We start from the raw sequence: 25,052 nt of genomic DNA on the forward strand, positions 1-25,052 counted from the left end.
GTGGAAACCTAAAAGCGCCTGCTCGATGCCTGCTTGTGGACTGGGTGATCGCCGCCTGGGACAAGCTGGACAAGGATCTGATCAAAAAGTCCTTCCAAGTTTGTGGACAGTCTGTGAAAACTGACGGGAGTCAAGACAACCTCATCCACTGCTCCAAGCAGGGACAGCCCTGCGCCGCTGAGGCTCTCGCCCAGCTGCGTTAGCGGGACCAGGAGAACAGACAGGCAGCCGAGGATGAGGAAGATGAAGAGGAACTGGTCAACAATGAACTTGTTGTTCTGAATGATGAGGACGTGGAGGATACCGACATACTAGATGAGGAGGAGGAGGATACTGAGTGACCACCAATATTTATTTGCGTTGTTTGGTTTTATGCAATATTTTGCAATAAAAGTAATGAAAATAAAGGAGTATGTCCATGAGAGTTTAATATTAAGAAATAAAGGCCTCACTTGAATACAGGCCTCTAATATAGGCCGGGGGCTCTCTGCGGCTCAGTAAATAAAGGCCCCGGTTACTATTAGCGGAAATATGGTAATTCACTTGTTGGTTTTGGATTTTTTTAGCTTCAAGAGTGCATTTTTGTTCGTATGACCCTCAACACAGGCTTTGAGAATCCCGGGCCACTTATACTTGTGCTTAAATTAACCCACTCATATTCTGGTTTATTTCAAGAAAAACATTTTGGCTAGTGGAAATTCGAATTGGCTGATAACTTTAAAATCTAGCAGCCATATTGGCAGGTGGTCAAAAAAGTTAATTTCAAGCCCTGCAGGGAGAGCAGGTAGGAAGGAGTGAGTGAGAAAAGGATCAAATATTGGTGTTTAAGACAGAATAATGACATCACAACTGTTAATTTAAAATGAGTTATTCCTCTAGACCTGACTTCAAATGCCCCAAATATTTTCACGCCAGCGCCGTTCGGCCCCCAACCCTCAGCAAAATCTGGCCCTCTGGTAGCGAGGAATTTTTTTTGTGGTCCTCTCTATCATCAAAGTTCCTGGGTTACGGCATGACAATATTTGTTCGGCCCCCGGCTAAAAATCTGGGTTTCTCATGTGGCCCCCCATGAAAAATAATTGCCCACCCCTGATCCACAGAATGCAGACTGAGCCATAGAGTAGAGAGGAATCTGGGTAGTGAATCACAGAGATAGATGTATCTTGATGGGCCATCTCAGTGATATCAGCCTACTTCCAGGGAGTGGAGGTTGGGGGAGGGGGCGCAGCATGGCGACCCTGTATGTAATCCATTTTACAAAGACCGATCAATACTAACCATGTGATCAACAGTGTATTTGTTATCAATAGGGTGCAGAGCTAAAAGGAGGAGTGCATATGTGTGCACACAGGCACACACACACACACACACACACACACACTCCCTCTCTCTCTCTCACACACACACACACACACACACACACACACACACACACACATGTGCACACACACACACACACACCCCCTCTCTCTCTCTCTCTCTCTCTCTCAAACACACACACACACACACACACACACACATGTGCACACATACAGAAAGACAGTCGCAGCGAGTGAGAAAAATACAAAATAATTTGAGCCTTCTCCAACATTATTTCCTTTTTGCCCTTTTCCATCGTGAAATGGCCAAACAATATGTAGTACAGTGCTGTCATGTGGCTGCTGCTGCTGCGGATGGTAAAATCAGTGAAAACATCTGATTTCAATATCACATCTAGGATGAATGTGTTTACAGTCATATGAATGGTAAAAGAAGAAAAATGTGTCTTTTAATTAAAAGACTAGAGAGACAAGCTGCGTGGAGAGTTGTGTGGAAAGATTTCTGCGTGCCTCTGACACAGTTCCTCTGGATGCGTGCAATCTGAGACACAGATAGATCCACTCTGGCCTGTATTAACTTTTGGAACTGCTGGAATTAGTTCAAGTACATTCTGTGACTTGGGGAAACGCCAAGCCCCAGCCCTGCTCTCATATCTCATGTTGCAATGAATGGCTTGGGCTCAAGCTTGAGTCCACTGAGACTGGCCATTCATACAAACAGGGAAGAGCAAAGCTTATTGTGTGGGAACAAGTTGATTCTGTTAGGAAGATTCAAAACCACGTCTGTGTGAGTCGGAAAATTGGGTCAACCATGTCACAGGTGAGGTGGATCTTGCTTTTATTTTGTACTCGACAAGCTCAGTTCGAAAGATCCGTGCACAAAAACCACGTACATGCCATATGTCACCTCTAGTGGTGTTGTTGTTTTGGAATTGTGTCTTTTTTCATGTTCTGCTCATGTTCTTTGCAAGCCAAGTTGACAATGTAGCCCAGTGGTTCTCAAAATGAGGTCAGGGGACCGCCAGGGGGGTTCCAGGGGGTCCCCAGTAAAAAAGGGGAATCATTTATTTTCATTCCATCGATAAGTAACACAATGACAGATGACACTTTCTGTAATAAAACATTGAAAAGCCCAAATCTTATCAGATGATGACATCACCAGGGGCAAGACACTATAGGGCTGTCCAAGCATAATCGTTGGAGCCAGGGTCCTTGTTTCCTGCCCAGTAGCAGCCCACAGGACCAATAATCAATAATGAATTAAGTTTAATCTAATTTTCTTATCTACAAGGAGGAGACCATAAAAAAGACCATGTTATTATGTTAGCCTTTGAGCCTATAAGGAAGAGTTTGTTCTTTTGCTTTTCATGTGGTAAATCTTTGTCTTTACAGGCGAACACCTCGAAGCGATTGGCTCAACAAAGGGAACGATCTCAATCCAACCAGGCCCACATGAGGAGCAAAGGCAAAGTGATTTCAACGTGCAGTTTCCAAAGGAGCTCATGAAAGACCATTATAGAAAGGTTGGTGATAAATAAGTCACACTAAGAAATGAAAAACCTACCTTGTTGTGTTAAAAAAATATCATAAAACATGCTTTAAAATGTGGTGGATATTTTTGGAGTTGGAATAAATATGCAAAGTAGGCTATTTCTGCTTGCCCCGACCTGTGCCAGGTGTAAGATAGGGCTCTAAATCTGTTGAAACAAGATGCCTTATTAGAGAATTCAAACCATAAACTTTAACATGTCCATGAGCTACAGACTATGCAGTTTATTTGTGATTTGTGCATCATCTTGATGCATTACAATGACACATTATCCTTATCCTCTCCTCTCCACCTGTAGGAGTCGCTGTTGCGAAGGGGGGGGGGCAAAATACTTCCGACTTTTTCACTTCCTAGCCAATTCACCCATTTTGTGTCTAAAAGGCAGGAGGTAACACAGGCGCAAGCGAAACACCTAAATGGATTGGAAGTTGGAAACCCTCATTAATGCGCGCCTGTGTTACTTCCTGCCTTTTAGACAGAAAAATGGGTGAATTGGAGCTAGCCTGACATTGCTGTAATCATGGCTGACAGGGAAGTATGAACCTGACTGTATTATTCATGACTGCTCTCATTTATAAGTGGAATGATGGTGATAAGGTGATGGTGACGTGTCATAAGACACACAAGACCATGAGCCATGGCACTGTTTACAGATTCACATTAGCCTAATGACAGATGGTAACAAAGGGAATATTGGATCAGGGATGGCTGGAGTTTAAAGAGACAACCCCCCATTTTAATGCAGAATTGGGGGGGGGGGGTCACTTTTGAGAGTTAATCACTTTTGGGTGGTGGTTTGCTTATTGGCAAAAGGAAAAAAGTGAAAACCTGCTATTATCTATTATCAAGCTCCATGGATGATTTCAATTTGGGTGAGATTAGGGGCCTCTGTGGTTAGCAGTTCTGCATGTTCTTGATGTCAAATTGAAGGATTTGGGTCAGACGAGCCTCGCTGTCTAACTAGCCACGGCTCATGGGAGAACTTTGGCTTTAACCCATTGATACCTGATGCAGCATTTGCGTGTACTGTATATCCCTCATTTGTGTGTGTATCCCTTTAAGACCACGAACCGCATCACGCGGTTCGCGGTCTTAAAGGGATACACACACAAACGCTGCATCAGGTATCAATGGGTTAAAAGGTCAGTCACTCCAAAGGCTGTCCTCAATACCTAAAGCCACAATACATGTTTCTCTCCTGTTTCAACCCCGTGTAACTTAACATGCAGCAGCCTATAATATTAATGCTGTTGAGCACATCAGTGTGGTGGAATATTTTAAAGATGTATTCATATCTGTGTGTGTGTGTGTGTGTGTTTTGAAAGCAGTGTTACGTTTTGCAAGAGATTTGTTTTGCATTTTAGAGTTTTGCATTTTGCTTTCGTGAGTTTTGAGAGAAAACAACAAGCATTCGTTTCATAAAATGTGAAGTAATTAATTACAGTAGAAAAACTGCATAGTGGAAAAACTTGGATAGTGAGTGGTAAACCTTATCAAATATGCAGCTGGGTCAGATTCATTTGACTCTTGAAAAGATGTCTAACTATAAAGAGGTAAACTGTATGTCTTCTATAGCTCTAATGAATAGCCTAGGCCCTTTTCACAGCAACTGTTTTGAGGTGGTAAAGCAGGAAGTAAAGCAGGTATAACCAGTCAAATTAATGAGGGTCCTGCATGGCACTGAAACACCTAAATGGAATGGAACCATCATTAATAATAGTATTGGTTACACCTGCTTTACTTTCTGTTTTACCACCTCAAAACGGATGCTGTGAAATGGGCCTAAAGGACCACCCAAGTTCATAGATGGCATGGTACTGCCCTCTGTTGGCAAAAGAAGAAAGTTTCTAACTACACTGTTAGGATATGACAAGGCACTATCAAAGCAGTAATTGAAGGAAAAGGAAATAGAATTGATATCCTTATGAACATCGTTATAGATATAACTATCTATCTACCTATCTATCTACTCATCCATCCATCTATCTATATATCTACTCATCTATCTATCTATCTATCTACTCATCTATCTATCTATCTATCTATTCCGTGTCAGTAACAGTTTACTAATGCAGGCTCTATTACACAATATGAATGATCTATAGCCTACAGTCTGATACTGATGTTTTAATCCCAAGAAATTACATCTGATAGTGGGTCTCAAAAGATATTTATATTTTCTTTTTCTTTGTCAATAGTTATTATATTTATTGTGCATGTTACAGCTAGTGGATCTAACCAAATGAAGAAAAGGAAGAGATCAACATAATTATTAATTACTTTCAATCTTTGTATTTGATGTCTTACAATTATCTACCTCATATGGAACAAGGTTGCCTATAACTCATTGCACTTGTTAATTCATGCTCTGAAAATCCAATAAACAAAGATCAAAGATTGGAACACACACACACACACACACACACATATATATATACGGTATATATATATATATATATATATATACACACACACACATTACCCATTAATTTTGATTTTCAGTTCAACTGGGCTCACCAAGTTGATTTTGTATCTTGTCGTATTAACGAGTGTTTGCAATTTTTGAGAAGGCCTAGGCAAGAAGTGAGATGAGGGGTTTCCCAGACAGGAAACAGTTCAACTTCAAAAGTTTGCATGACTGACATGAACACAACAGAATAGTCTGTGCTTTGATCTGTATCTCATTTACACCACAAGTCAACATCACCACACACTTTCAATAGCATATCTGCTCTTCTTTGCCCACCTCTTTGTCTCACTGCCATGTCTCCTTTATAACATGTGTACTGTGTATTCTGGATGTTCTTCTTCTGCAAATATAGTTGAGACAATTGTACAAATAGGGGTGCATGCAGCATAAAGTTACGGTAGGTACTAGGTAGGTGCTACAGATCATTTGGACACTCTTGCAAGTCCTACAAAATGGACTGAAACAGAGCTAAGGGCAGAATTATTCTAGCCTATAGCATATAGAATGATTAGAAATTAAGAGAACACTGTAAAAAAAATTTTTTTCCATATGTTTATTAATTTTGGCTATAAGCAAATTAATTACAAATAGCTCTAATTCGCAAGCAAGTCTCAAAGGGCAACCCCTGCTGCAAAGGGCTTCACAGAAAATAGTCTAGCAAGATAAACAACTTATATCAAAACAAGCTTGTCAGGTGAAAGAAAGAAAGCTACCGCCTAACCTCTACCAGCAGCCCTCAGCCTTCACCCGAACAACTTATATAAAACAAGCAACACAACAAAGCAAACAATCTAGTTCAGTGGTTCACAAACGTTTCACATCAAGGACCTCTATATTGACACCAGGATCAAATTAGAGCAAAAATGTATTATTCCCTTTTTGCTGGGGACCCCCTGGAACCCCCTCAAGGGCCCCTGGGGTTCCCCGGACCCCAATTTGAGAACCACTGATTGAGCTAATCAACAGCCTAACCTAAACTACATATTTTGAATGTCAAAGATTCACAAATCTGCGAGTGGAGGTGCTAAACTAATTAGCTAAACATGCATTGCATTATTGCTCCACAATATTTAATAAGCAAGTGACAAAGGGCTATATTCTTGGCCTCTTCAGTGGTGGCTCATGCATGCATACCCTTATCCTTGCTTCAAAGTTTTCTTAATCCAGGGGAGAAAGAATTGGATTTTCATGAAGACATGTGGATAGGCGGGGTTATCACATTGCGTTGCATGTGTATATGCTGAGATCCCCAGAAGCTTGCGGTTGCAGATAAGCGGTCCGCCGGAATCACCCTAGAATAAAAAGGCAACATGAAGAGTTTGAGAGGTTTAACAAACCCGGTAGCCGAGCCTAATGCTGATTTATATTTGAAATTACACATCAGCCTGTTAAAACAAGGTTCGGTTCAGTTCGTTCAGTTCGTTGAATGTTCAAGAAACTCAGTCTATGTCAGCATGACAGCTACTTTTTCATTGATCCGATACAAACACATTTCTGTTTCATTACCTGGCAAATCCCCCCCTTATCAGAGTAGGTGCACATCATTTGGTCATCAAAGAAAAACATCTGATATGTTTGTTTGCACTCTTTGTTGGATTGCATCTTCACTGTCGTCTCCCTCAGAACATCAGAGGCAGGTGAGCCAGGTCTAGTTTGTCCCCAGCCAGCCACATAGCACCATTTACTGTTGGCTAGGATTTCTTCTTTCGTAGGTAAGTCAATGACCTTGAAGACCTCCACAATATGCTGGATCAATTTGGCATTCGTCTTTAACTGTGAAAAAGGATGGAGCAGCAGTCAGTTTGGCTATTCCAAGTCTCCAGTCTCTCCAAGTCACAGAGCAACTGTCTTAATTCACCTCAGTTGTCATTCTGCACTTGTGCCACTCCATACAAATATCTACCCAATCAGTTATCAGTGGTTAAAGTTGAACTAGGCAAGATTATTAAGTGAAAATCCAGCCATTTGATCAGCCTAAGAGCCTATGTCCACCGCCTGCGTTACGGCTCTGTGCAGCTGCCTGAACAGACCCACACTCATGTAATCTGTCAGATGCATGTGGGATCCGACAAAGATAGAACAGGTGCATTTTTTCCATACTGCATGTATTGCCCATCTATTAACATGGGCGAGAGTCTGTTAGTAGTGGTACCAGATCCGCACGGAGCCGTACTGCATCTGCTGGACATTGGGTTTAAATCACCAATTGGGGCCGCAACAGAGAAGAGTGACCCGTCCCCCTAATGAGATGCTGCAGATTTGCCTAAATAATATTCTGCTCTCACCCAAAACAATTAACTGTTTTTCAGGAAGTAGAAACATGGAGATTTTGTTATAAAAATGTTGTAATTTTGGGGGGAATTGTTAAATATGTATATAGGGGCGGCAGCAGCTCAGGAACTCTCCCCTGGGAATAGGAAAGCGTCCCGGTTCGAGGCTGGCTCCTCCTGGCAGCGTGTTGAAGTGTGCTTGAGCAAGACCATTCATTTACAATATTATGGCATGCAAATTGATAAATCAGAAAAGTGGCTATTTATTTCATTATGACTATAATTCTACAAAGGACTGTTAGAATAATGAAACAAAGTTGCTGAGCATGTTGTATTTGTGTTTAACAGACTTTTGACTGATTACATGTAGAAATCTCGTGCACTCAATTCCTAGGCTCGCCCGCTGCGCGGGCTCGCTCCCCGGGCTGGCCCTGCAGCTCGCATACGCAGTTCGGCCGCTGCACGGCCTCGCCCACAGCTTGGCTGGTGCGTGGCCTCACCTGCCCTGTTGGCACATGCGGATGTGTGTGTGTTGCTCACAAAATGCGTGTGTGCGTGTGTGTGCCCCTTAAGTTTACATCAGTGCCTATGACATCATCAGTGATGTCATAAGATGATTTTGCTCTTATGACATCACTGATGACATCATCAGTCTTATGAAATCACTGATGACATCATTAGTCTTATGACATCACTGATGACATCATTAGTGATGTCACAATGCCTCCTATGACATCATCAGTGGGGCAAAAATTTAAACAGAGAACAAACATTGCCCACTTTCTCCCTTTTATAATAGATAATAACATTATCATCAATAGTATTATACAAATCCATTTCAGAGAAATTGACTTGAATTTCTGTTTGTTTTTCTTTAGATGAGCAGCTAAGTGCAGTTTTAATCTGTTAGTTTACCTTAAGCAGCATAATGTCATCACGGAATTGCTTTTCATCCTGGAATTTAGGATCCTTCTTATACAACTCAGCCACTGAGATTTTTTGCTGGCTTTTCTCCTTCTTAGTTAAGTTATGTGCTCCAAGTACCACCCTCATGTGCTCCTTGCTCTCCCAGGACCTGCAGTAATTAATATAAGAATTAAATTTACTCATATAGTACTTTCCAACAATTGTAAACAAGGGATTGAACAAGGGCTTGAAAAACCTAAAATCAAACAGCAAAGCCATTAATATGAAAGCAAACATGCATGGTAAAAGGGTCAAAAACAATGATTAAAAGGTTGTTACATGAATGCAGGTTTATCAAAAATATGTTTCACAAACTGACTGACCGATACTGATTTAGCAGGCAAGGTCCTCATCATCTGTTGCTTTTTATAAGGAATGAAAAAGTATCTTAGCAAGATCAGCCCATCTGATGTCACTCTACACTGTAAATATGTAAAATATACTCACTTCATGCAGTGTGCTGCAGTTAAAACAAAGTTCTTCTTAATGAGCACCCCTCCGCAATGATGGTACCATGGTGCCCATTTTTCTGTCCGTTTCTGGATAGACACCATGTAGGGTCTGGAGTGACTCTTGGCCTCCCTTCCATTCACTATGCCACTCTCAGTGGCCTCTACAGGAAGAGAAGGGGGACAATTAGCGGTCAGTAGACCAAGTCCAGGTCTGACAAGTCAACTCTATTCAAGGCCTAAGTCACTCTCAGGTCTTGAGGCACTGTCTCAGGTCGACAAGTTAACTCTACGTCGAGTCCAGTATCAATTTAACATCTTAAAGAAAACTAAATATCTAGGACTTTTCAATGCAATATGGTTTTAATAGGATACAAACTTGGTATGAGTTTGATTTCTATAATCCATTTCAACTTCAATTAATTCAATCATTCCATACAAATTAAAAAAACAGAATTTAAATTCAGTCATCTGTTGGAAGAAATCTTATCATCACTTTCAATCTAAGACATTTACACTAAGATCTCAATTAAGACTTTACAACTATGTATTTGACTCCCTATTAATTTGATGTTGCACCGTGTTTTCTGCCAAGACTATTGTTTGTGCGTGTGCATGTGTGTGTGTGTGTGTGTTGGTTGTTGGAAAACCCCAATAAAAATATTCAAGTCATCAAAGTACAAGTCAGAGTCAAGTACCAAGTCCCAAGTCTAACAGAAATGTTGCTTCTAGAAATGCATTGGTCAATATTGTAGCTGCTATTACGCTTGGGAACACTATTGACATTTGACAATAAGCAAACTTTAAACACATACTGTACCAATAACTTAAACCCATATGACTTTTACTTCTATGCAAGTAGTCTTTAGAGAGGGGTTGTTGTAAAAAATGTGAGATCTTACCAGTGAGGGAGAGCAGCTGAAAGAGAAATATAATGCAGTATTGCATCATGGTAGCTGTGTTCAGTCAGAATCAGAGTTAAAATCAGAACAGACTAACAATGCTCTCTCTGCCCAACCTTTTGTACCCTCAACTCACACACCGGAAACTGTGGGTGGGTGGGGAGTGGGGGGTCTGCCTTGTCGAAATGGTTCTTACACAGAGGAGGTGCTTCACTCCAGCATGTCTATGTGAGAACAGCTTTTGACATACATAATATTTGTTGTCATAAATAAATAAATAAGTAAGCCAGCCTATTGTATGCATTTTATTGAAACAACTGCATATACAGTATATGATATGATATGATCTATATATGTGTGTGTGTGTGTGTGCGTGCGTGCGTGTGTGTTTGACTCCTTTTTGTGTGACCTAGTCATTGTATTCTTGTGATGCTGAAGATGATATTTAAAATATAAAGAACATTTCACTGACAAACATGCTGAAGCTATTATAACATTTATATCTAAATGTTTTAAGTGTCTGTGAAGCAGTATAAATACCCCTGCACCTGGCTGATTCTTTTCACCTAAACCACAGGAAGAGAGAAAAGTTGCTCCATACATGTGGGCTGATGGAAACTATCAGCTTCACATTGACCACAAAAACAAAACACAATGCTGCCATGACAACTTAAATGTAGGGATGTCACAAATCTAGAATGTTCTAGAATCTGTATGTTTGATTTTCCATTAAGCTGGTATCCATACTGTTGCAAATGACTATTTCAAATTTCATTTCAAATTTTTAGTAGCCTATTGATACCTAGTATCAACACTATCAATAGCCTACTTTTGACAACCCTATGTTGATTCAGGCTACCATGCTTTTAGATATTGTTTCCTGCTGTGTCTTTGTGAGTATTTTGCCTCATGTTGTTGGACTGCAAAAGTGAATCTAAATTTGTAAAAAAGAAAAAAGAAAAAGATGATGCAAGGATGTCACTTTATGTTCAAAAGTGTGATGGGGATATAAGGTCCCAGATGGAGGGGAAAAAACCTTCTCAAACGTCTTCGACATCATCAAACAACATGGTGGGAGTTTGAGTTGTCACCTACACTGTGGTCTACTTCAGCAGTGAAGTGAGATACATTTTTGATAAAGATTCCGCCTGCACCGTTTAACACGTTTGCACGGTGCGACATGAAACTCACACCTCTGTCTTGCAGAAGACAGAGGTTTCATTTCTTTCGGATGGGAGCATGAGAAACCTGCATGTTTTCAATGTAACAAGTTTCTCCCTATTTTTTGTTGTTAGCAACTCAATCAAAATAAGCTATTGTGATGCCATCAGCTGCTGCCTTTACGCACCAGAGACTAACAAATACAACAAAGAAAACAAATATTTCTGACAAATGCTTTGCTCAATTTCATGTTTTTTCTTAGATAAGAGAACAAATTTATAGGAATTTCAAAACTAAACTGCCGCCATGACATTAATGTTCCTTCAAACATATTATTTATACTATTTAGTATTCCTGAGTAAAGATAAAAGTAACAATTTGATAGTTAATAGTAAAACAGTACCAAACTAATGTTAAATACTGATAAATTCACCGTTTACTAAGGGAGGTTACAGTAGTGTTCCCGAAATGAGGCAGCAATTGATATGTAAATCACAGTACTACTTTACAAATCTTCATATCGTTTTTTCTCTCTTACTTTCCATATAATGATGAAAGTGATAACCAAAATTCCAATGAACACACTAACAATTCCAATTCCTAAAATGCCAAATGAGGTGCAGTTCAAGTGCACGTCTGTTAAGGCTTCCCTGGATTCACCACATCTGGTCCCATCAGCGTTTGTCATCTTATTGACGTGACTCTGCATCCAGCTAATGAACTCAACATTAGAGCAGTTGCATACCAGTGGGTTGCCGCTCAGATCAAGTTTGCTTTCCTCCCCTAAACCCATGACAGAATCGAGGTCAACCATTTTTATATCATTCATAGCGAAATTTAGCAGGACCTTCTCCAGTGAATAAAACACATTAGTATATACAACCACCAGCCTATTGCAGCTGAGGTCAGCATGGGTGAGTTTGCTGAGATGAGTGAACATGTTCCTAGCAATAGAGACAAGGCCACAGTCTGACAACACTAGCTTCTGTACAAGGGGAACATGCTTAAACATCTCAGGGTTAGAGAGGACCCCATCTTTGAACTGGCTACCACTTAGGCTCATGTACTCTAGACTCTGCAGGCCCTCCAGGAGATTGCTTTGACAGCCGAGGTCCAAAAAAGCCCAAGAGATACCCAGCCCTTTCAGGTGGAGCAAGTTCCGAAAAGGTCCTCCTTTGGGACATTGGGTTTCATAAGTGACAGGCACACGGCTGCAGTCCAGCTCTCTCAGACCTGAAACCTCGCTGAATGGAAGTGCACTCCACTTCATCTGGAAGTTGTAGCTAAGGTTGAGTTTCTGCAGCTGGGTCAACCCTGTGAGCTGGATCTCACAGCACTCTGGCCCCACGAGGAGCCCACTGTGGCTCAGGTCCAGCACCTGCAGTTTGGAGAGACCACTCAGACATCGCTCGCTGAAGAGCAACGATATCGCTTCGTTCCCCCTCATCGCTAGAGTGGTTAGAGAGGGCAGCCTCACGGCGTTAGTGTGGCACACGTTTCTAAATTTGTTCTCATTCAGGATGAGCTTGGACAGAGACTTCATCTGGCCAACAGTGGCTGGAAGAGATTGTAGATGTGTTCTGGTGAGGTCGAGCTTCTCCAGGCCAGCCAGGCAGTGGAATGGAGTCTCTGCAAAGTCACTGAAGTGTTGCAGCTGGAAGCTCAGGTCCTTGACAGTGATATTGCATAAGGCTTCTAACGACCGTGCCGTGATGGTGTTTTCTTGGCTTTCCTCAAACACCCCCAGCGACAGGATATTGGTCGTAACTCCTGCCAGTCCTGCTAAGATCACAGACATATCTGCTTCAGTGAAACAGTCATTGAAATCCAGGCTATTGAATTGGACCATCTCAAATGCCTTTGGTTCAATGTACACAATGCTGTTGCTCTTAAAGCTCATGCTGAGGCCCCTACCATGCTGCAGTACTGCCACCTCAGCAGCCGATATGTTCCGGATGGCATTTAACTGCAGGTTGAGAGTCCTCATTTTCCCCCAGTTGAACTGCTGTAGACCAAGCAAGGAGTGGATGTCATTGTCCCCGAGCTCCAGCGTCTCCAGAGACATTAGGTTACTGTAAGGGATTAACTTGAGATCATCCATTGAGGTCTGGGACAATCTGAGATGACTAAGGGCCATCGGTCCGATCAAAGCGTTATCTGCAACAAACATCAAAGTGTTTCCAATCAAAATGAGACTCTCCAGGTGCTTTTGGTTCTGGAAGCTGTTTTCAAATATCCAATTTATTTTGCACCTGTTAAATTGAGATAAAAAAATAATAATTAAATGTTGTAATATTAATTTGAAGATGTGAAATGTGACACATCCATCATCCATCCAGTTACTTAGTTACTACCTACCTGGTTAGATCCAAGGAGACCAGTTGAGTCAGACGGGTGAAGGTTGTGTCGTACAGTGCCGGCAGATGGTTAAAGCTGAAGTCCAGGATCTTTGTGGCATTGGGAAGATCATCAGGACCAGGGACTGCTTCTAAATTCTGATCTGAACAATCATACCCTGTAGCTGTCTGAAAAACATTAGTGAAGTATCATTGTGACGTGACTTGCCAAACATTCAGTTTAATGAGTACAAAAATGCATATAAATGTAAACTGAAAATCATCTTACCAGCTTACACACACCCTTTGAAAGTGGAGTGACCAAGTTTAGTCCAGTAATGTATGTCATGACCAATAGATATAAATACCTTGATCTACTCATGGTGACTTTGATCCGAATCAAACAAAATCATTCACCTTTTATGTCATAGCAAAGAGGAACAGCACATAGTACTAGCTCTAACCACTTCCCTGTGTTAACAACTGCCTTTGTTGGATGGACTTCATGTGGTGAGAAGTTGCATCAGGCTATGACTTCCCACTTCTCCCTAGGAAACTACAGCCTCAACAAAAGCTATAGAGGGGAAAATGACTTTCGCAGTTGACTGAGTTGAGTCTCCATGTATTGATATAGTTATTTTTTATGTAGGCTACAGTTTATGCCATCTTTATTGTGCACACAAAAGCATCAGATGTAGTAGCCTATTTATTGACTTATTTCATGCTAAACTTGAGGTACACAATTAGTATGGGCCTGGGTGGTTGACGTGATGATGACTTGGCCTTTTATTGGTCAAACTCCAATAAATAAAAAATAATTGGTCAAAAATGTATTTTTACCATATTATTCAGAACATGCTGCTTTAAGTGAACATACTGAACATTCATGCAATTCATCACTCACGGTTTCAACATTTTCAACCAAAAAAGCTCATATGGTGTGAGATTGAAGGTTTGTACATAAAAATGCCAAAGAGAAATGGCCTTTTTCCCTCATTACAGTCAAAGCTATTCTACCATGTTACAGTGGGTATGCTAATGCTACCATGTAGCAGTGGGTATGCTGTTAGCATGCTACCATGTTGCAGTGGGTATGCTGTTAGCATGCTACCATGTTGCAGTGGGTAAAGCTGCTAGCCTGCTACCATGATGCAGTGGGTATGCTGTCAGCTGCTACCATGTTGCAGTGGGTATTACTGTTAGCATGCTACCACCATGTTGCTTGCAGTGGGTATGCTGTTATGCTACCATGTTGCAGTGGGTATGCTGTTAGCATGCTACCATGTTGCAGTGGGTATGCTGTTAGCATGCTACCATGTTGCAGTGGGTACATGCTGTTAGCATGCTACCATGTTGCAGTGGGTATGCTGTTAGCATGCTACCATGTTTGCATGCAGTGGGTACATGCTGTTAGCTATATTACCATGTTGCAGTGGGTATGCTGTTAGCTATGCTACCTTGTTGCAGTGGGTATGCTGTTAGCATGCTACCATGTTGCAGTGGGTATGCTGTTAGCATGCTACCATGTTGCAGTGGGTAAAGCTGCTAGCCTGCTACCATGTTGCAGTGCAGTGGGTACATGCTGTTAGCTATATTACCATGTTGCAGTGGGTATGCTGTTAGCATGCTACCATGTTGCAGTGCAGTGGGTACATGCTGTTAGCTATATTACCATGTTGCAGTGGGTATGCTGTTAGCATGCTACCATGTTGCAGTGCAGTGGGTACATGCTGTTAGCTATATTACCATGTTGCAGTGGGTATGCTGTTAGCATGCCAGCATTTAACCCCAAGGCACATGTTATGCAAGTTACATGGAACCTCATAGGTGTGAAACTATAAATAGGTTTTTCTTGTCACTCCATATGATATAAACAGTATTTTCTTTGATATATATTTTTTAATTTGAACTAAACTAACAATTTATTCTATAATAGCTCATTTTAATGTGTTTGATCCTTTTTAACACTTTTTTCCATCACATAAAAAATATGTATACCTACTCCACTCAGGGAAATCCATACTACCTACTCCATTTGTCACACATAGTATGCAATCCACTGTGCTATTTGGATGTTAAAAGCATACAGTAATAGACGTTCTGCTGAAGTTTACTATAAAAACGGCTACAGAATTTAATGGTTCTTTCCAGGAATTAAACTTCTTAAGAAATGAACAGTTCTAAGAAATTATTAGGAAATTGTGGACCAAAGAAATTAAGTGATACCAAATACATGTATGTAGGCGTTAAAAAAAAGTTGATAATAATACAACTTTAATTTGATCATTCCATTTTATTTTCAGTATTACGCAACATTAGAAGTATAAATATCTGTTTTAATATACAACATCTATGACATCCATAGAGCTTTCCTTGGGCAAAATACAAAACTCAAACACTTTTTATTGCACATATCCTAAAAGACAAACCATAGAAAGCAAGTTCATCTAATACTAGTTTCGCACAGAGGGGGGAAAAAGTCTGAAAAGACAAGCGGACAAAGAGGTCCCTGACATGATGAAACGACATTGATTACCGCACAAACAAATGTTCTTATTAAACATCAGTGGCAAGGGAACAACGTCACACACTACTATAAACACACATAGAACATAGATTTGGCAAATCAACAATATACAAAATATACATCCATGATGCTTTGTAAACAAACATTGAATGTGCTTTGAGAATTTAAACGTCAGTCACAGGAGAAAGAAAAGTGTGTGTGTGTGTGGAGATATGCTCAAATGTTCAAATAAAAATTTTGTGATTGAATTCAAATCTGCATTCAGAAAGAGAACAATGGGAGTCACGAGCCTTTCTCATCTTCCTCTTTTATGCTGCCCTTGAACTGAATGGGGAATATTGGCAAAGATTAAGGTGCATTTTCTTCTCTCACAAAACATTTACATTATCTAATGCGAGTAAACATCAGATTCTGATCACATTAAAATCTCTACAATCAATCTCATGTGTGATGTGTTTGAGTTTGCATTCTTGGACACCGTATGCCATTTAGACACACAATCCTCTGTGTCAAGGTTAGATCATCTTCCTTTGTCTCTTCAACATATATCACCGTAGATGAGATTATTGTTTTGATATAGCCAGCACAACAGAGCAAATACTGCATAACATACTTAGAATCCTAGGCTACTTCCTGGTTGACATTTAGGGTTTGCAATTTAAAGGCATCTACCAGTATAGACACATATGTGCATGTGTGAGCGTATGTGTAAATACAGGAAAGTGAATTGTGATACATAATCTACGTACATCTATAGTACCAAGTATTCGTCATCTATATGTTGCGGACATGAACGATGCTATGCAAATCGTCATGATTCCTCATACAAAATGTTCTACCTATAGCTTTAAGCCAAGTGCTTTACTGTTTACACTAAAAAGAGGCCTTTGGGATACAAACACTAACACATGAACAACATCTGGACTGGAGCTTGAAATCAAAATCTTTCTCGAAATCCTGACATGCCGGCACTGTCAATGTGTGCACTATTTCTTTTTCTTTTTAATCCGCCTTACCCAAACATGGTTGATCTTGTGTCAGAATCGGAGATGATGCCCAAAGCCTTTAACCTGACTCTGCCAGTTGGGGGCGGTATTGTTTTCACAAATTGTGAAAACAATACCGCCCCCATCTGGCAGAGTCAGGTTACAAAGCCTTTATCACTGTCTTTTATCTTAGCTACTGCAAGGATGTAATTGGCAAACATACACCGAGTTGCTGGTTCATAATCGACACAAGGAAGTCAGCTCTGCACAATGTGAATATTTCTTATTTTACAGTCATTACTCTTCAAACCATAGAAAGCCAGTAATACATTATTACGGCCTCGTCAGAGCCATCACCGTTTTGTTATTTAATGCTACATTGTCAGAAATAGCCCAGTTGCCCCCTCATGCCTTGTTTTTCTCTCTTCAAGTCAATTTTGGAACATGTAATAACTAATAACATGTCGAAGTCACAAAGAGAGGATGCCTTTTCGACAAGATACATCACGTTAGCTTACTTTAGACCACAGAGTTATCAAGCAGAACATGATTCTCTAATATTGAGTACAAACATGACATCGCAAAATATGTACATATAATACAAACAACAATCATGTAAGCCCCATGTATCCCAGTTTTTTACACTATTGTCATATTTACAACATATTGCATAAAAAAATTGAACTGTACAGATGTCAGAGGAATGTGAATAACACCACACTTTGCTAATAACAGCAAGTTTTATTTCCCATATTTCTAAGGCCCCTTCACTAAATATGATTTCTAGAACCGTAAGATGATTCTGCATTTTCAAAGTTTTAAGTGAGAAGCTCAGGGCATAGTGCACTCCTTCTGTGTACCACCACTACACACACACAAAAAGCACACGCCGCTTCTACATAAAACTAACAAATTAAGCGATTACCCTGAGCAGAAATAATTGCGATATTTCATTTCTGCATTTGCTGATAGTGAATTGTGAGTCAGCAATCTCACCACTACTAAATGGCTAATCAAAATGGTTTAGTCTACTGCATTAGAAGTCTACCACCTTCCACACCAGGTGCTCCAAGCCCAGAAGAAAGAGTGCAATTCAAAATCATTATGGCACTGACTATACAGTACAGGCTCCTCCCTATTATGGCACTGACTATACAGTACAGGCTCCCCCCTATTGTCCCTGACATGCTGATTGCACAATGCATCCTGCCATCAACAGACACTAAACCTCAAAACATTCACTGGACAAAAAAAAAGAAGAAAAAAAAGAGTAAAACTGGAACTTCAGATACACATGAAATAATCAGCAAATCGTTGCCTACATTCAGTCCTATAGACATTTACATGTGTTGTCATTAAGTGTTCTTATTAAATGCACATATACATTGACACGCGTGCACGCACACACAGACAGACAGACAGACAGACAGACACACACACACACACAGACACACCTACCTACCTCTCCATCAGCATAATAAACACTGTAACAGCTTCCCCGGTCCTCAAAGAAAAAAGAAGGCATGATAATGCGTGCACGAGACATTTCTAACTTGTCTTAAACCCCAAAATCTCTAAAGCAATGTTGTTGGCTGCTATTTTCAATTGCCTCTTTTTATTTCTTGTTGGTAGAACTGCGTGGCGACTCCTTCTGCTGCTTGCCTCTACCGGTGTCTTTGTCTGAGCCGGCCCCGCTGTCCTTTACAGCAGAAGCGCTCGCTCTTGATGCGTCTCTTCTGTTGTTTTTCGGTGCCGACGTGACCTCTGGAGCCGTTTCCTTCTTCTTCCTCTCAGCCGGGTCCTTGCGGCTAGAGGAGCCCTGTTTGTCAGAGGCGCTCGCTCTGGAGTCATGCGTGCCATGCCTGGACCCTGGAGCGTCGGCTCCACCGGGGCCCTTGTGAGAGTCCGATCGGAGCCCCTCGGACCTGGGGCCGTCCTTGGACGCCTTGGCGAGAGGCTCCGGAGGAGTTGCGCAGCCAGAGGCCCTGCCTGGGAGAGCTCCGCTGCTTGGTGGGTGTGCTTCTCTTTTCACTGCGGGATTTGCCTGTGTGGGATCAGGCTTGGAGGGAACGTCTGACTGTGGCTCCTTCCTAAGCTGCTGCTGTTGTTGTGGTGGTGGGGCGGTAAGAGCCGGCACAGCATCTTTTGGTTTTGAGTCGAGATAGTCTTTAATGACTGGTGCTTGGGTTTTGGGTGAGGGGACTTTGTGTTTGGCATCACGACTTTGCTTCATAACTGGTGTTGGAGCTACAGAGGGCTTTAGAGTTGAGGATGAGCTTACAGTTTTAGGAGGGAGAGATCTTAGCTTTGAGTCCACGTTTTCTTTGATTATAGGAGATGAAGTTTCTACAACACTTTTGGGTTGGCTTTCTCTTTGCTTCATGTCGGCGCTTTCTCTGGCAGCAAGAGTTGGAGAAGGGCTCAGCTGTGCTGATTCTTCCCATTTGAAGTCGGAGCTCGGTCCAGTGGACTGCAGCAAGGTTGCTTTCTGTTTAGAGTCATGGATTACTTGAATGGGCGAAGTCGAAGTTGAGAGCGGAGATTCTTTCGAGAAATCTTTCCGGTTTGAATCGAGACCCCCCTTCACTACCGGAACAGAAGGAGCTGCACTGTGAGATTTCCCTTCCGGTGACTTTGTCTCCTTGTCTGTCTTCCTAACAGTGGGCGACGCAGGTTGCGGGTCAGGTCTTGACTTACCTTTGGGACTCAAAACAATTTCATGTGTAATTGTTGAAGCCGTTTGTTTCTGCTTCACTGTGGGGACGGCGGTAGTCCCTTTCACACCGACTTCAGTTTTCTCTTTCTTGGAGACGGAGCCCTCTGTCTCGGGTGATTTGGGTTGTGATTTTTCAGCTGGATGGTTAGTTGGTAGCGGCTGCTCTGACACTTTAATCTCCACATGGCCTCGATTCTTCGTCTTTGGTGATATCGGATCGTCTCTCTTGTGCTTCAATACACTACTGCTCTCTATTGCACCAACAGACACAGTGTTATCCTTCAATACACTACTGCTCTCTATTGCACCAACAGACACAGTGTTATCCTTCTTTAGATTTAGACTAATCTTCTGCTCCACTTGTGGGATTGCCTCCCCTTTTCCAGAGGCATTGTTTACAACTGTGGCACATGCGTTGATCTCCTTCTTAGGACTTGAACTGCTTGTACCACTGGTCACTTTCCCAGCCGACCTGTTAGACTGTAAATTGCCCCTGCTAAGGGGTCTTTCAGTGCAGTCCTGACCTTCTGAGGCTGGGGTTATGATAGAAATCTGTGGTTTGTTATATGAAGAGGAGCTGTGGAATAACAACTGCTGTTTGGAAAGGTCTTGGGCTTCTTCTAAAATGTAGTGTACAGACACAGTGTTGTGTTGTGTATTCCCTTGAGACACAGAGGTCATGTTGGAGCTCTGTGAAGTCACTGGTTTCTCACAGCTCTGAAGTCGACTTGTCCCTAGTCCAGAGTTTATGCTGTGCATCAGTGAAGGGAAAGGTTGGTTGGCAGTTGTGACTGGGGTCTCCACTTGTGCAGCAGCAGGGGCGGTCTTCATGTCTAGCTTAGTTGAAGCCACAGAGACGGCGGTCTTGGAGCCGTCTGTGTTTTGTGATGTCGCGCATGGTGCCACCTCCTGCTGTTCCAGGTCATCCTCCTGATCTTCATTGCTCACCTCCCGGATGGAGGGCGTCTTCCCACAGGAGGAGAAGTGGGAGCTGTGTCGAGTGCTTCGGTGTTCATGAGCCAGCGACGAACTGGCCTTCATACTGGTCCTGCTCTCCTGTTTAGTAGTAAAGGTTGAGGCCTCCCCCTTGGAGGTGGGGGCTTTCAGTGATTCACTATGTCTTTCCTGTGGTTTCTCGCCACTGCTACTGCATTTCAACTCAGTGGTTGAACGATTCGGTTGCTCTTTGGAGGCGGCTATGCAATTTAGAGACAAAACAGGCCCAAGGCTTGGCGTACAAGCCAGGGGGCTCTTCGGTTTGTCCGCAGGTTTGAGTTGGGAGCAGGATATCTGTCTCTCGGCGGGGCTCTGGAGCCACAGTGGAGGACCCATGGAAACACTGTCGCTTGTGTTCTCCACCATCTTGGAGAGACAGGTGTCTGTCTTGGAGACTCTGGGCCCCGACAGCAGGCCGATGTCCAGGGTGCCCTCCAGGGGTTTGAGAGAAGAGATGAGGCGCCCTTCTAGTTTATATTCAGAGGATGTTTTTCGGAGGGGACTCTCCGCTGAGGAGATGAGCTGGAGTTTCTCCACAGCGCTCTCCCCCCTGCCAGAGAAGAGCTTGGGGCCCAGACCTTCAGGGCTGGAGTGGACACTGCCCAGGCTTCCCTTCATGTGGTCGTGAGACATGGCCGAGTCCAGCTGGAGGCTTTTGGACCTGGTGGAGCCAAAGTGGAGGGTCTCGTGGAGGCCAGACGACAACCGGCACATGCAGTCTTCTCGTTCTTCAAAGGACAACCTCTTCCTGGTAAACTCTATGTTGGGAGCTGGCTTCATGCTCTCCTTGCCCTGTCTTGAGTGCTGCCAGTCTGGATGAATAGAGCACAGGGGCGATCGAAGCCCCCCCTCACTTTCACAACTGCTGGTGCCAGATGGTTCAGGGAAGCCCTCACAGACGCGTGTGTTCAGTTTCTTATACAGCACATCTTTAAGGGCAGTGCTGGCATCTTTGGCCTCTAGTGGGCCGGCCTCTGGGCTACTCTGGGATTTGTTTTGGCCACGGACCAGAAAACCTTTGTCCCCGTCATCTCCGCACAGGGTGGAGGAGTCCGACTCAAGCAAGGCATCTTGCTTCTGTAAAGACTCTCTCCTCTCTGACCAGTCCTGCCTCTTCACAAGCACCTTGGTCTTCAGCTTTTCCTTGTCGAGCTCCTCTACGGACTCCTGCCTGCCCACCTTGCGGCCGACTGGCCTCTTCAAGCAGCCCTGCTCAACAGGTCGGACACGGGTGATGGCCACCGGCTCGCAGGCTGTCTCCTCCACGCTCTGCAGGGCAGGGTAATCGTGGTCCCCGGACCTCAGTTCCTCACCTTGCACCTCCTCTTGGGTCACCTCCAGGCTGTGTTTCCTGGGACATAGGTGCTTCTTATCCCCCGCGTAGGAGGGGGACAGCTTCTCCTCGGACTGAACTCGCTTCAGGAGAGGCGAGCGCGGCGGCTCGGCACTTTTGGGGCGGACGATGTGGCGGACGATTGTGGGCGGGGAGTGTATCTTGGCCGGGAAGGCCTGGCTCGTCTTGGAGATGGCGACAGCATGCCCACTAAGAAGTGGAGAGGGTGAGCGCTGAGGAGATGTCGGTTGGGGCGTAGGTGAAGGTGTGCGAGCCAGAGGAGAAAGGGGGATGCTTCCGGCAGACTTGCGGCGGCCCTGGCGGAGCCTTTGTCCTGTCAGTTTGGGCCCGAGGCCATGGAGGGTGCTGGGGCGAATGTGGCCCGAGCCTGCCGGGGAGTTCGGCGCGCTGGAGCTGGGAGAGCTGCTCTGGGAGGAGTTGCCACCTGAGAAAAAGAGGGAATGTTGGATATCAATACTTTAAGGTGGAATTAGAAATGCATACAAAAATAACACACAATTTGCTGAACAACACTTTTTTAAGATGTCATCAATATGAGGTCTGATCTCCACCTGACTGGTTGAAGTCTGGTGAGGGGCGGAAGGCTGCGGTGGGGGAGCGAGGGGAGAGGCTGTGGGTGGGGGAGCCGGGGAGACTCTCACCAGATGACAGAGAGTGGCTGAGGGAGGAGAAACTGCGGCTCGTGTGCAGCAGAGGGGACGGCTGCATGGCAAAACGTTTGAACAGGGAGCGTCGCCTGGGGAACAGAAAAAGACAGACAGAAAAAAACAATAAGTCTACATTAAACTTGGCCAATATTTTAATTCTCTATTTGTGATATTATGTTTAATAAGCAATGAGGTATATTATTGTTCATACTCAAGTGTAAAAAACCCCAATTACAATTACCCCAAAGGGGCATAAGATGGTGCTATTGAGCTGTTACACAACAGGGTTGTATTATTCAAAACTAGAAAGGCAGGTGCAAAATATGTATTCATGCAAGTCCTCCTGAGTGATGATGGATCTTAAGAGTGCAGGTTGCTTGTGTTCCTATATTTTGTAATAATTTGCTTTTTTCCACAGTCTGCATAACACTTTGCTGGCACTCTTATCATTTTTAATGAATGTATATGACCAAATAGGCAGAGTTACATTTTGTTTTGAACCAAACTTACTTTGAATATATGTCTCAATGAATATATGCATGAAAACCAATCTATTTAATCCTCATTATCTTTAACAGAAGCTTGGGTGCTACGTTTTACGACGATTGTCTGGCCTGGTCCATATATATAATTTTATCTTTCTATAGAACATTACATTTGTACCTTTCTGGTGTCTTCTCCTTCTTGGGCTTCTTGTTACATCTGACCATCTTGCTCCTGTAGCTATTCCTCCTGGCAGGACCAGTCTTTATGGAGGTATTTTCAAAGGGGGTTGTGGAGATGACCACTTTATTGCCACTCTGAGAAGGAAGAGCAGAAAATGGATGTATTAATTTATTTTCAAAACCCCATTTTTTTTTTACAGACAGTTTCAGATCAACTACAGTAAAATCATCACAACTGGACTTGGTCTTGATAGGCTCTGCTTGCTAAAGAATAACTGAAATCCTTCCAAGCCAGTTTGCAGCATTTGAACTCACACCCAGTGGAAAGTCTCCACTCAGCAGGCATACCTAATTTAAATTACATGATCTAGTGTTGTTGGTCAACGAGGATCCAGTACTGTGACTGTTCTGCCAATGAGGACTTCGTCTTCAAATCCATTCAATTTAAGTAATTCAACTTTTCACTAAACTACATTTATTTTCAAAACACCATGAAGAGAAGAAGAATTATTCTTGTCCTTAACCATAGTCTAATTTGAAAAGGAAAACAGAATAATGCAGGAGCAAGACAGGTTCTCACTTACCTTGAGCAGGAGCTCCACCACTTCAGTGTGCACTAGACCATGGACTGGCTCTCCATTCACATGAGTGATGAGGTCTCCAGCTTTTAGTCCAGCCCTATGGGCAGGTCCACCATCCTCTACATTCTGACCAACAGACAAGAGGGATTTTTATTCTCACCTGTTTCTCCACAGGGCCCTTTGTGTTGAGATTTTCACAATACACTAGCTCATAATTATCAACAAGCAGTCTACTGGAGGCTGATATGGTGCTTGCTTACCCAGACCATGTGGTAGACCGTGTAGACGTCGCCGTCACAAGCGTACACCCGGATGGCTCTCAGTGTGAAGCCAAACTTCTTCCCAGAGCTGTGAATGACGATGGGCTGCCGCGGGTTGGCGGTGAAGAGGGAGGAGTCTCGGCTGGGGGAGGAGTCTCTTGAGGACGGGTCCGAGGACAGCGAGTAAGGAGATAGGGGGCTGGCGAGCGGAGACACCCCGAAGATATCTGGGAAAATAAGAGATGGTGAGCACTTGAGCATTTTTTTTACTTCATCGATCTATCTCTGACTGGCTCTCCATTGAGTAGTCTGCTTCTGTGCGGTTCATTCTGCCCCCACTGTGGGTGAGACCAATGGGATTGTCTCACTGTTTCCCTGCTTGCTATCCTTGTTAGAGGCTCATACTTTGCTACTTGCTTGCAGCCACTCCATAAAATGTAGCTCTCACAGCTGGCACCATGCTGGGCCAATTTCACACAGATCCATAGTGTGCTTTCATCATCTCTTTCACATTATTTGCTCAAAGTCCATCGCTCTAAATCTCATTCTTGACCGGTTTTTGCTCCAACGGCGTGAAGAATTCCACACTCCAACCTTCAACAAACTGGTGTGTGTGTTCTTTGACTTACCCCCAGGGATCAGAAGGGAAAGTGCACCGGCTGAGACAGACTTTGGGACTTTGGCCACGGCTCCAATCTTCTCCCCAGGACCTTCAAGCTGCAGAGTGGTGGTCTGAGGCCCCTGGTCTCCAGAGGTTTGACTGGTGCTGTCCGGGCTCTCCACACCCTCGCCTCTGGAGGTCAGCTGGTCCAAATGTTCTGAGAAACTCCCTGAGAAACAGTCACAAAAGAGTGTGTGGAGTGAGGTAAGCAACACACTGCCAGAAAAGCTGACTACA

General features: G+C 43.1%; 3 protein-coding genes across 3 annotated transcripts in view; all 3 read right to left on the reverse strand.

Annotated features, from left to right (window-relative positions):
- Nucleotides 1-5,934: 5,934 nt before the first annotated feature.
- Nucleotides 5,935-10,006, reverse strand: LOC310781469 (granzyme B-like). The gene is made up of 5 exons (XM_083642107.1): nt 9,926-10,006; nt 9,022-9,187; nt 8,524-8,683; nt 6,845-7,111; nt 5,935-6,630 (listed from the first exon to the last, which is right to left on the reverse strand). The coding sequence occupies exons 1-5, from the start codon at nt 9,972-9,974 to the stop codon at nt 6,475-6,477; spliced, it is 798 nt and encodes a 265-aa protein (XP_083498233.1). The 5' UTR covers nt 9,975-10,006; the 3' UTR covers nt 5,935-6,474.
- Nucleotides 10,007-11,252: 1,246 nt separating this feature from the next.
- Nucleotides 11,253-13,787, reverse strand: cd180 (CD180 molecule; the record flags this gene model as incomplete). Its single annotated transcript, XM_083641095.1, has 4 exons — nt 13,712-13,787; nt 13,445-13,611; nt 11,676-13,338; nt 11,253-11,279 (listed from the first exon to the last, which is right to left on the reverse strand). Exons 1-4 carry the CDS (start codon nt 13,769-13,771, stop codon nt 11,253-11,255), a joined length of 1,917 nt encoding a protein of 638 aa, XP_083497221.1. The 5' UTR covers nt 13,772-13,787.
- A 1,922-nt stretch (nt 13,788-15,709) lies between these two features.
- mast4 (microtubule associated serine/threonine kinase family member 4) overlaps nt 15,710-25,052 on the reverse strand; it is a gene marked incomplete at its 5' end in the record, with an annotated part of 136,998 nt that continues 127,655 nt past the window's right edge. The window contains 6 exons of the mRNA XM_083641096.1: nt 15,710-22,425; nt 22,553-22,737; nt 23,312-23,448; nt 23,898-24,020; nt 24,155-24,381; nt 24,784-24,984. Coding sequence (XP_083497222.1) covers nt 18,551-22,425; nt 22,553-22,737; nt 23,312-23,448; nt 23,898-24,020; nt 24,155-24,381; nt 24,784-24,984 — 4,748 coding nt within the window. The 3' untranslated portion in view covers nt 15,710-18,550. The remainder of the gene's footprint in view (nt 22,426-22,552; nt 22,738-23,311; nt 23,449-23,897; nt 24,021-24,154; nt 24,382-24,783; nt 24,985-25,052) is intronic.

The sequence above is a fragment of the Poromitra crassiceps genome (genome assembly GCF_964638095.1).
Source record: "Poromitra crassiceps genome assembly, chromosome: 8".
In the NCBI taxonomy this organism is placed as follows: Eukaryota; Metazoa; Chordata; class Actinopteri; order Beryciformes; family Melamphaidae; genus Poromitra; species Poromitra crassiceps.